Below are 12,888 nucleotides of genomic sequence, written 5' to 3' on the forward strand. Positions count from 1 at the left end.
CTTCTCATTTGGTTAAGTTTCTCTAATTCCTGTATTGTTGTGCTGATGCAGCCCTGGTACATGGGGTGTCCAAGCAGCTCCACGTATTGTTGCAGAGATTCATACCTTCTTCCCTGAAACTGCTTGATGGCAGACCCCAAGAGGCAATTTATCTGATAGTATTTTGGATCTCCACTTCAGGATGAGCAGACTCATGCCCTACTAGTGCCTGCTACCCTTATCTGACTCTAAAGGAAGATTAAATGACTGCTTACCTACAAACTTCCATTACATAATACAGCCAATCCCAAGCAATCCCAGAGATGCATTCAATCGAAAGACAGCTACGGACCAGTTCTGCCCCATCTGCTGCTGAGCCATTTTCCTTTGCATGCTGACATGGTTACAACGATCGCTGTTTTTGTCACAGTGACACTTGACTTGGAACAACACGTTTTTGTGGAATTTCACCTTGAGTTCGTTCAGACCACGACTACTGACACAGCATTCAAGGATGGTTTGTAACAGAAATGGCTTTATGGGCTTTAAGGATATCTGATGTAATCTAGAAGGTTCTCACCAGTTGGAGTCAGTGTTGGATATCATATTTGTCTCCACGTAATACTGCAGGTCAGCAACCGGTATTCCTCACTTGTGTTACGTGCAATTTTGGAATCATGTACTAAGTCAGCATGAGAAAAACAACCAGCAGACTGCTAAGATTGCACTTCTTGGATGGCAATGAAAGGAACAGCAGAGATAAAGTCCTCTAGAGTAGAGTCAGAAGAATTACTGAGTGAGACTGCAGTAATATCAGCATGGAAAATCAGTGGTTGGCACAAGATCCCTATGTGTGCATTTAGTATTTCACTTAGAGATGGTTTCTAGATGATGACTTCGATATCTTCAAATAGCACAAAACCTGCACTTCTCAGCATACACTGTGGTCACTCTGATAGGGATCTTATTTCTTTCTCAGTTGCCTATGTCACAAACACAAGCAAGACAGGGAAGATTTACGGATGCATTCACTGTCCCGAAGACTTCAGTTCTACAGTGAGAGTGTTCCTTTTATCTCCTATCTCTAGAAAAGCTTGATGCTTTAGTTTCTCCATCACTGGCCAATGTGGTTCTTCATCTGGCTGAAAATTTTCCACCATGGATGAAGAAAAATTACCTACAACACTTTCTTGAATTCATAAGAATTATAAAAGCCTATTCTACCATTGGGTGCTTGAATACATTTACAGAGGTCACTGGTCCTTCATTAGGCTTTTCTCATTGCTCCCACTCATTCACTTTCTAAACTTCGTGCTTTTCTTCCAGGGCACTGAAGTCAGAGCTCCTGCTCTTTTCTCCATGAATCTAACAGGTTTCACCAATTTCTTTAGACTTGAAGGAAGTGAATTTGTAAAATTTCAGCAACAGGTAGAAATGAAAGCTCACAGTCTGTTCACTCCTGCAATGGGAGTCTCTGCATTGCAGCCCAAACTTGGTACTGATGGACCTCCTGAAATCTGATGTGAGCCATGACTGTAATGGCAGCATCATTTCGTTGCAAAAGAAATATGAGAAAAAGAAAAGAAAAATCTCTCAAGTCTTAAGCCATATGGGTTGAGGAAATACCTATGATGTCCTGGCCAGTTTGCAAACATTTTGCCCAGCTATCATATGGCAACTGCATGAACTTGTCAGCATTGTTGCATCAGCTGAGAAACTGTTGTCACTTTGCATGGTCTAGACAAAAGCAGAGGAGACAGCATGTGTGAAGGAGAGAACATGGCTATAATTAGCCTAGTGAAGTTGGTTAATAAATCTCTGGTTGAAATGGAACAGTCTTCTGAGCACATTTGCAACAGGTTTCTACCAGAAAGTGAGAACAGATTCAAGGTGCCTCTGCCCAGAGCAACACTGCTGGAGATGCTCGAGCTGCCTAGACGTCATCCAAGAAGGATCCTCCTGGAGCCTCACCATTTAAAAAAGATGATACAAATTTCACCTGGGATGTTGTTATGCTGTGCACAACAGGCCAATTAATTTTTTCTTTTATTTAATTTCCACTTATCCTTCCACTTCTCTCACTGTTTAGACATGGTTATGTATGGGAGAGGACCACTTTGTAATGATGAATCTGCCAGAAACCCTAGAAAAAAAACCACCCTATTTTTACAATATTTCTGCTTTGCTGGGAGGAAGTAGAAGTGGCTGGGATGAAAAGCCATAGAGAAAGCAAAATGCTTTTCTTTAATTTTTTTTTTTTACATGGCAAATGCTATACTATCTCTGCAGAGCAATTCAGTCACAGCTATAAATAAAAATAAGCAATTACACTCCATGAATTCTCCAAATGAGAATACAAAATTCCAGCGACTCCCCATATATCACTGAACTTATAACCAACTCTACTATTTCACACCATAACATGGTTCACTGAATTCAAATATTAAATATCGGAAAGGAGAAATCTCACATTGATTTAGTGAAATAAATGCATTTTGGTTTTGTGGTGGAAGCTTTAGAGACCGTGCAACTTAAACACATCTCTTCTTCCTAGAAAGGCCGTAAGATCTAATAATGAAAAGTGGTGAAGAGGAGCTGGGGGAAAGCAATGCTACAGCCAGAGCCCTCACTCAAACTGCACAACCAACACAACGGAACTGCAAAGTACAGTTTCCATTTCGCCATTATCCACACATTTGGGAATGGATGTATAAAATGTAACATAAAAAAAAGTGGGAAGAAGAAGGGAATACAATAGCACAGATTTTTTACTGAACGCCTGCAGTGGTGCCAGCCTGGTCACACCACTAATCTTGTCAGCAGGCCAGATTAGCAGTAAGAATTAACACCGTAGACAACAGGACTCGTCTGAGGACTGTTTTTAAAAAATGACTGACATTTTCTTAACTTTCATCTTTCACATCCTGCAATTTGAAGTGTGTATTTTTAGCGAAAATTGACTAGGAAGAACCTATAGGGCATGTGGGCTGAAGATAAATTTGGAGTTCAAATAGAATGACATCTCCCATAGCAAGCCAAGGGTTGAGGGAGTGCAGAAATCAGACGTCAAAAAACATATATATTGGAACGTGGACATGGGAAGTAAGCAATGTAAGATCAAGATCACATTTTTTTTTGTGTTAAAAAGTTTGTGTTAATCAATAATTTATAAATGATTACTGTCTTGTTAAGTGAAATTATAGCCCTGTTATTAAGGGAGTGGCATGTGATACAGGAATTTGGACCAACGTGATTTTCAGTTGAGTTCCACCTCTGGTTCCTGTTCTGCCATGACAGAAATGGGGTTGGCTGGTTCCTGTATGGACCAGTAAGGCTCACTAAACTGATCTGGTAACACTGGATGGTTTTGAAACGGTCTGTACTGGAAATACATGGAAATGCAAGAGCAGGATGACATAGTGCTGTGGATTAGAATAGGCTTCACATGGGACCGTTGGGAATGGACAGGGGGACTGGCATGAGATTACTCTGTACACTTTCACTGGGACAAACACTCCCCATGCACATAGGGCACACTAGTTACCAGAGTAACTTATTTGTAAGGATATGCATGCATCAGACCTTCTCTCTGTATAAAAAAGCAAATCCTGCAAACATTCAACCTGCAGCAGTTCAATCAGACCTTGTTTATGAGAACACCGGAAAGATTTTCTCACAGGTGCAGGGAAACTGCAGATCCTGACTCCTCCCTGGGAATTCCCCTCCAACTTCAACATTGTTTGGCAGGTGCAATACCCAACATTTGCTGTCACAGTTATAAACAACTTGTGTATTATAGTCAGGTCTCCATACAGATATCAATATCTGTGAAACAAGATGTCACCGTGGCACCGATCATAAAACAAGATTCAATAGAAGAGTCTATCCAAGTTGTGAAAGCTATTGTCACTCATACAACAGGCTAGACTTCACTGGATTATCTTCTATAAGCCACTTTGTTGGCATTCAATCCCCAACCTAAATAAATCATGGCTGGTTTTGTTTGGTTTGGTTTTTTAATTTTTTTTGTTTTGTTTTTAAATTACATTTAACTCTCCTAATTATTATGGGTTAAAAGGAAGTCTTACAAACCTTAAAGTAAATCTTAAAACCTAAAAAACTAGATGAAATGATTCTTACCTAGAAATGAAACGCAGACTTTACAGAAAGTGTGAAACTGGAACTTGCTGGCGGCTTCCAGGAGAGTTTTTGCATTGGCTGAATCTATGATCAAAGAACCTGTATAAACAAACTCCAGGAGTAATTCCAGGACATCCGCAGTGAGGTTGGACATGGCCAATTCCAGCTTCTCCCCACTTCTGCTACTGTCTCTTGGTGACCTGGTAACAGCAGACAATGAAATTACGAACATTACGCCATCCCCATTTTGTTGGCATTTAGATTAGTGAGGGCTAGAAAATTGCTCTGCACCTCATTATATTTCTCCTTTTTTTTTGGCTTTTTTTTTTTGTTTGTTTGTTTGTTTTTTTTTTTTTTTTTTTTTGTTTATGGAACCACGGAATATGAATTTTAAAATAACTGAACTTAAAACTTTAACTGGATCTGAAAGAGAAGAGTCTTAAAGCAAGTCTTACAAAAAATCTGTTTATTGCTACTCTGCATTTTCATGCAAAAACAGTTGCAAAAGAAAAGGAAAGGAAAGGAAAGGAAAGGAAAGGAAAGAAAGAAAAACGAATGAGCCAACATTAATGAAAATGAGGAACAGGATTAGCTTTCAAAGGGAAACAATACATTTTAACATCTCGGTTAACATCTCATCTTCTGTGCATAATATAACTGTTAAAGAAAAAAGCCTCTCCAATTTCAAGAGAAAAGGTCATCTAGTTTTTCAGGAATCCAGTACTGAAATAATTTTAAATGTCATGTCCATTTAAAGATACATTTAAAGACCTTTTCATCAGAAATAACAATAATAAATATTAATTTCTACTTAGCTTGAACTTCTGCGTACGTTATATTGAAGTGCATATAGGATAGATACGATAGGCATTAACAGATAGTCATATAAATCTACATGCTTATTCTAAAAATCTATTGTTCCCTTTAGGCACTAAAAAAAGGAAGCCCTTCATGGCAATTGCTTTGAAAACTGAATACAAGACAAGATAGACAGACAAAATGGTTAGAGCAAAGTGGGGGAAGGGGGGAAAACAACAACCAGCTCTGCCACAGGAAGCCAGCAGCCATCCTCTAGGAGTTTCATGACTGTGGCCTACGGTTTTTCCTGCGTGAAGTGCTGAACAATTTGGGAAATCAAAGTATCTCCTGCATTTGAAGTGTGGATTAGTGCTTGTGAAATTATTGGACAAAAAGAAAATTATACTGAATTAAAGTAAGGGCCCAGTTCTTAATGCATGGTGGCTGATGTGTCTGCAACACTAAAGACAGGTTACACCTGAAAGACAAAAGTGATAATAAATTTTGTCACATCAAGGAGGGGAGGGGAAATCTGTTGGAGTAAGAAAATAAATTCTTTTAATGGTTAGGACCATCCAGCACCTTCTCAAAGAAACATGAACTTCTCCTAGTCACTGGACAGTCAACGTCTGCTCGCTCCAATTCTGCTAGAGTACTTGCAAAAGCCATTGCACAAACAACACAAAACCAGCATACAATTCTGCACGACTTACACGGACTGGCCAAAGCATCACTATTCACAGGCAATGCCAGCTTGAAGCATGAGCAAGTGCACTACCAACCTCCTGGATTCACAAAGCTGCCTAGAAAGGTGACGGTCAGACCTCAGCTACTATATAGACCAAAAGTAAGTAGCATACTAGCTTCAGTTTTATTCCCTCATACAAAAATTATGAATTTGCCACCCCCAAATCCCCGCTCCATCCAATATATAGTTTTGGAAAATGCTTAAAACGTTCAGTGGATGCATTGTGACTGATCTTCCATGACCAGTACTGTTCGAGTCAAGCACACTGCTGTGGTTCATGCAATTCTTTACAGGATCAGAACTTTAAAGATTTATTTTTTTTCTACTGACAGAACGTATACGGTGTCCATTATCACAATGGGACAGCAACTAGCAGTACTTAATTCTGTATGCATCTCTAAGGTAATGAACAGCAGTTACTCCCACACACAAATGAAGAGACAAAGAAAAGAAAATTACTTGCCTATGACCACAGAGAAAGTTAGAGGCAAAGCAAAGAAGTAAATGCCATTTTTTAAATTCTAAATCATGAGTTGGTTAGATCCTACTCCACACAAGATGGTTAAGAATGCCCTAAGAACTGACCATGTTACCTGCGGCATCCTTACAGGCAGAGATGTGAGTGCTACCCTGAGTCCTTATGCTTTATCACACCACAGTATTCTTTCTGAACTGTTGCATATGAATTCAATTTTGCACTCATGGCAGAAAACCTCAGGTGTGAAAACAGAAGAGTCACCGTTTCCTGGATCCTCAAGAGGATGTCACAAAATATTATTTTTTTCTTCGCACGCTCAGACAGCAATAACATTTGCTGTATCTGATTTATCTCCAGTTGTGCACACATCCGCCGCTGCACCCTGGGCTATCAGGATGCCCCCTGGTACCAATGTAATTCTTGCTGAATTGCTTCCAGAAGTGCTTAGTACCTGACAGTGAGTTCACATTCAGGTGGGCTCGTTAATAAGGACATGGCTTAAAATTTAAGTGAGACTTGGAGGGATCCAGCAAGCGACAGAATCGGGCACTTGGCACTGCGGGAAGCCCCTCTGTAAGCAATTATTTATTTAATGCCACTAATTGCACCGTGCTGGCAATGGCTGTGTGAAGGACTATGTTTGACCCTGTGACAGCTGCCCAGGGAGCTGTGAGTTCTCTCCCAGAGCAGACTTGAGGAGGAAAAGACGATGTGACACCCATGCTAGCATAGGCACGTACCGATGTGAGCAACAACTGCAAGCTGCTATTTTTCAGAATAATTAAGTAATAATCTCTTTTACTTTGTAATATACCAAGCAATAAACTGCTGCTGCTGCAATTGATTAAACGCCAAAGAAAAGCTAAGGTGTTTAATCAATCACGAGAGCCACTTACGGCAAATATAATACAAAGCTACAGAGATTATTGATATTGCACAATGAGTCAGAAACGGGGAAGAAAATTATCCCTATTCCTTCCTCAATGATGGCTGGCGTGTGCTGTCCGAGCAGAGAGCTCACCAGTGCATGGCCCTGCTGGACCAAGTGAGAATCTGCTGGGAGCTGGTTGGGCACAGCGGCACAGGATGGAGAATGGGGTGGGAGTAGATTGAAGCAAATTTTGATGGATCCAAAAGGGGAGAGTTTTTGAAGGAACAGAAGAAAATAGTGTGTGGAAACAGGCTGATGTGACTGATGTGGGAAATAGGTTCCAGAAATTTATCTTCTTAAACAATTTCAGTGAAGCAGGTTGTGGAATCCCTTTCCAAGCCTGCCTAGAGCTTGTGAAGCTTTCTGTATTCCTGGTTTTCATTTGTATTAGAACATCGTAAAATCATTAATGTTTGGAAAGACCATTGAGATCATCTAGTCCAACCATCAACCCATTCATATCAGTATGCTTTCAACAGTTACACTTTATATATCTGAGATTTATCCTTAGTTACCGTGGAGGAACTGCAGTGAATGACTAAAGCTGCATTACAAGAACAGAATTTAGCCTTGTAATAACAAACACAGTTGACTGAGGAAAACATGTATGAAAGCAGTGATCCAAATATCTGATCTTGTCTCACATCAGGAGTTTTGTCAGTAGTATCGTAGCAGCAAACAATTAGAAATGTCCCTCTTAGAAATGCCAGCCCTGAGAACATCATTGACTTCCTGCCCTCCCTAAGAGTTGTGAAAAGCTATAGCTTTACTTGGTTCCTGCCCCCCAAGCAAAAACAGCGGGCATTTTGGGGGTGAATAGCCCATCTGCTCAGTGCTTCCATCTCACTTGAAGTCAGGCAATGTACACTTATCGTCCACGGACATCACAGAACGTGGCACAAGCTGCTATTTGCCCTGCGAACTCTGAAGTTTAAATAGAATGATGTCATTTTATTGGCCTTGTAATCATTGCTCATATTATAAAGGTCACACATTTCATGCTGTGGCAGGAAATCAATAACTCTCCCAACAGCCTCTGGGGGAAAAAGTTGTGCTTCTGAAGAATAATATATAATAAACAATTTTAGTCCTATCTTTATCACTGCTGTAATCTTTGAGAACGGCGACAGTAAAAATCTGGCAAAGGCTGATATATAAACTCATTAAAATTAGGAAGTGATTTAGAACAGGACTTTTAAAAGATTAATTTTGGGCTAAACAGCAAAGAGGTTTGTTTAGGTCTACATTTAAACAAGCCACAAGAGCTCCTTAACAGCTTAATTTTATGGTAGCTGTTGGGGAATTCTTTCAGATTTACAAATCATGTATTTCCCCAGCAAGGTGACAGACTTGAGCAATGTGCAAGCAGAACTGAACCAACAGATAAGCAGGAAGCACATATATACTCTCAGTGGATAAGAGGAGGGTTACAGAAAAATATTTTGTATTGTCTGGAATAATTAGGCCTGACAAAATAAAGCCAAGGCTTTGAACACACTCTGGCTATCTATCCTTCAATTTAATTGCTTAAACTAAAGATGAAAGAGTCATCTTTATGCTTTTTAAAGCAGAAGGTGGCTCAAATTCTTTCAAATAACAGAATAAAACCGATGTCCCTTTCTGTTAACTAACGTATACAAAAGAGCTACAGTGTCTAAATACTGATAGCAACATCAACAAAAAACAACCCTAAAACCTCACCTGCAAGACTACAGTGTATCTGACCAAAAGTATGAGTAGAGAACTTTACATTTTTGATATTTGTTTGTCCTTCAAAATCATTTCCATACATGTAATACAGAAAGACAAGAATCAGTGCTGGTGTTCTCAAGCTAAATAGGGATGCAAGTGAGTTTTTCTGCAGGCTGAGTTATAAATACATGTGTACGTATGCCTTCTCACTGCAGTATTTGTATCAACACATTCACTTTGTGTAGCTTCTGTGTGATTTGGTTCAAAACATTTAATAGTGAGATGCTTGGAGTTGCAAAGCTGAATTTAGAGCCTGGCTAAAGCAGCTGTGCAAGTGAAACATTGCAACAAATGGATGCGTTTGTCAACTTACGGTCAATGCTATCACCTCCGATTCGAGCTCCCCTCATGGGTTGGACATGCTGCCTTCAGCCAGATCCCAACATGACTGACTAACCATTTGGCTGCAGCCTCACTCCACTTTAGACGAAAAGCAAAGAGCTACCTTTCTCTGGTGCAGATGCCAGCCAACTCTCTGTTTACAAGCTACAGTCACAACGTCAAAACAAATTCTGGATGTTCAAAATGGAGCCATCTGCACAGGATAAACATGAAAAATGTGAAACGTTTTATGTAAATGTACGTTACTGACTAGGAACAGTTGGTTCAACTTCCTCCCAGACTGCCTCACTGGGAACAGGAGGCCTGACACAGTTTGTGACACCTATTTACATCAGAAGCCATATGACTCGCTGTGCTGTGGGCTCAAAGGTATGATGCACATGGTGCTGACACAAATGATTATCTTGTAAAATAAAGGCACTCTCAGAATTACCACTGCTGAAACTAAGAGCAGGTGGCACATGGGACTTGGTGAGTGCCTTTTGCTTTCTCCCTATCCACGGCCCATCAGCTTGCAGGGAGCCTGCCACCATTACCTGCTGCTTCCTGCAGGAAATCATAGAATCATAGAATGGTTTGGGTTGGAAGGGACCTTTAAGATTATCTACTTCCAACCCCCTGCTGAAGGCAGGGACGCCTCCCTCTAGCCCAGGTTGCTCATAGCCCCATCCAGCCTGGCCACCAGTGCTTCCAGGGAGGGGGCACCCACAGCCTCGCTGGGCAACCTGTTCCCAAATCAGACTAGTTCTGGAGTTCCAATTGAAAAAACAATGGCATCTCTGACTATAATTATCATCACAGAATGGCTTAGATTGGAAGGGACCTTAAAGATCATCTAGTTCCAATCTCCAATTCTATTGCTTAGGATCTCATACAGCCCAGGAATCACAATAACCTCCACAAAAAGCACAAGGTTTAGCTCATAGCGCTCTACAGGACGGCCAGCATGCAGGCAGGAGCTCCAGCTCCATCCCAGTATATGCTTCTAAAGCACATATTTGGGGCTGATCTCTCCCTCCATGGAGGGAGCAGTGTCCTGGCCTGGCAGCTGCCTGTGTGCTCCCAGAATCTGCCCCATCAGCATGACACCCTGATCTTGTTAGCTTCTTTTCATAATTGGCAACATCAACGCTTACCCTACATTAATTCTTTCTTCATTCCACTGGAGCAAAATATTTGTTACCAAGATAGAGGGAAAAAAAATAAAATTAAATTGTTTTGTTCCCTCTTCAGTGTTTTGGTCTACAGAAAACAGGAAATCCAAGATTTTTATGTAAGATGAAACATACAAATGAAGGGAAGCTTCACCTTTTTATCTCGGTCAAATTATTTCCATTACTGAAAAAGGACTCCTGACTGGGACAGGCAGCTTCTCATGAGGCTTAAGAGTCTGTTAGCTATGTGCTCATTAAAAACTCCTGTTCAAGTCTATACAATTTAAACTGAGTATCTTGTTTACTGTGGAACACAACCCTTACAGCATTGAAATTCCAGGCAAAGAGAGTGCTGTGTTGCTGTATCTTAACTGTCCACTACTTGACTTTTCATCGTCAGAGTTATTAAATGGTTCAAAACCCACATATCTATTTATCTTGGGAGATAAAACAAGAAATTTAGTTATATTCTACCCAACCTTCAACTACGAGCAGAATAGACAAGCCACTCTACATGGAAAGTAGTATTTCATACTAAGGAGCTTGATTTATCCTAATTACAGGCTCATGAAATATAAAAGCAGCATTGCACAAACAGACCCACATGCGTTCCCACAACACACACCCCAAGATGCATGTGCACACGGTGCACAGAGGTTATTTACTGTGCTGTTCAAGTTTATGCAGCTGCAAGGTAATCCATCACGTAAATGATGACAGGAAGGGACATTTATAGAGCAACATCATTGCAATATGTATGTCATAAGGCACTGAATGTTCTATTAAACAGGATTTTTAAAAAATAAATTACACCCCAGCATTGCTTCTCCCTTGGAATTATTTTATCAGCTCAGAATGTATTAACTTGCAAATCTCTGCCTTCGTTATACTACCTTGTAGAGAAATACTATCTTTGAGTCTCAGCCTCTATCCATCTGTCTCATGAGAGAAGAAAACATATACTGTAATGGCGCTATTGTACGATTATGATAAAGAACTAGTAAAATCACAAGATTAAATAAATTACACTGTTTAAACACAGGCTTGCCAATTTGTCACGAAAATTTACCTGACCGACAAATCAATTTGCTCACTTTTTACTGTGATGTTGATACAAATAATGCTCCTCGTTCCAGGCAAACAAAATTTGGCAAGACTGGTTTAACTTATTAGGGTCAAATGCTGTCTGCTTGCACCTGCTCTATGAGGGAAATGAGGAAAATCAATGGCTGTGAACTGGGGCACACAGCAGCCTACCGCTAATTCACCATCCCACAAATGATCATTACAAACCAAGTCGAGCAATGGGATTATCAGCAAATGCTTTTGTTCACAAACAACGCGGCCAGAATAAAACAAAACTAACAAAAGAGCCACATCTCATCTAGACCCTTAATGCTATTCAAAGAGGGAACGCAGCCTAATTGCCGGGTAAAGCCTGATTCTAAAGTAGAGGGATCAGTGGCAGGCTACAGTGTTGGGATCACAGTCTGAGGCAGAAATCTGCCTCCCTGCTGAGATTTAAGAAAGAAGATGACAAGTTTCAAGACGCTGGCTTAAGCAAGTGAATGAACAAGCAAACAGCAAGTGCCCCTGGAAGAACAGCATTCCATGACCTAGACTTCTGCTAGGGACTGAGAATGCACCGACTCTTGTAAGATTGAGAAGGGAAAAACCATTGCCAGCGCGGCCCTAACCTGCTTGAAAGTACTTCTGGCTGCCAAATTCAGCAAACGTGTGCCAAAATGGTCCGAGCTACTGTTTCTGAAAGGTAAATAAAAGATGCAAACAGGTTTTTGTAGTTTACATGGGAAGATTTAAAACAAAATGACAGAATGAAGATCTATTCTCATCTAGCTTAAAGCTCACCCCCTCAACCAACCCAAATCTGATTTGTTTTAATGATATTTATTACATCATTGAAAAACAGCTTAGCAGAGTGCTGGCATTGTGCAGCTAATAAATCTGTTTCTTAGGAATGTGGTGAAATTTATACAAGTAATTATCTAGGTAAGTCTATCCAAGGCTTTCTCATCATTGCAATGTCTAGAGGGAGAACAATAATAAAATAATGATAACCACAGTATTATTATTTATTACTACTACAACAATTATGGTAGTGCCCAAAGATCCCAATCACCATTTCAGTAATTAGAACTCATTTTGTCATGCACCAGTTCTTTGTCACTCAGCTACAGGCTGTTCCTGTGGTGTACATGTAGAAGCAGTCTGTGCTTGGGGTGTCAATAAAAGGTAATTGCATCACATCACATCACCTACAGCCATGGGATACGTGGAAAGGGAATGTTGCTCTTCCACTGCCAGTGCTGGCTGAAGAGATGGGGTTTGTACTCTTTAGCTGGGTAACCAGTGACAGGATGAGAGGTAATGGCTTTAAGTTACACCAGGGGAGGTTCAGGTTGGATATCTGGAAACATTTCTGCTTGGAAAGAGTGATGATGCAGTGGCACAGCTGCCCAAGGAGGTGGTGGGGTCACTGTCCCTGGAGGTGTCCAAGGAACATGGAAGATGTGGCACCGAGGGACGTGGTCAGTGGGCGTGGGGG

General features: G+C 40.6%; 1 protein-coding gene across 8 annotated transcripts in view; it reads right to left on the minus strand.

Moving 5' to 3' along the window:
• The window catches only part of KLHL29 (kelch like family member 29), a 402,070-nt gene that overhangs the window by 51,452 nt on the left and 337,730 nt on the right, over nucleotides 1-12,888 (minus strand). For all 8 annotated transcript variants that reach the window (XM_042882334.1, XM_042882351.1, XM_042882324.1 and 5 more), the window contains one exon: nucleotides 4,120-4,319. In XM_042882334.1, the coding sequence (XP_042738268.1) occupies nucleotides 4,120-4,319 (200 nt within the window). The remainder of the gene's footprint in view (nucleotides 1-4,119; nucleotides 4,320-12,888) is intronic.

The sequence above is a fragment of the Lagopus leucura genome, unplaced genomic scaffold, assembly GCF_019238085.1.
Source record: "Lagopus leucura isolate 7727_CA_CO unplaced genomic scaffold, USGS_WTPT01 Super-Scaffold_73, whole genome shotgun sequence".
Taxonomy (NCBI): domain Eukaryota; kingdom Metazoa; phylum Chordata; class Aves; order Galliformes; family Phasianidae; genus Lagopus; species Lagopus leucura.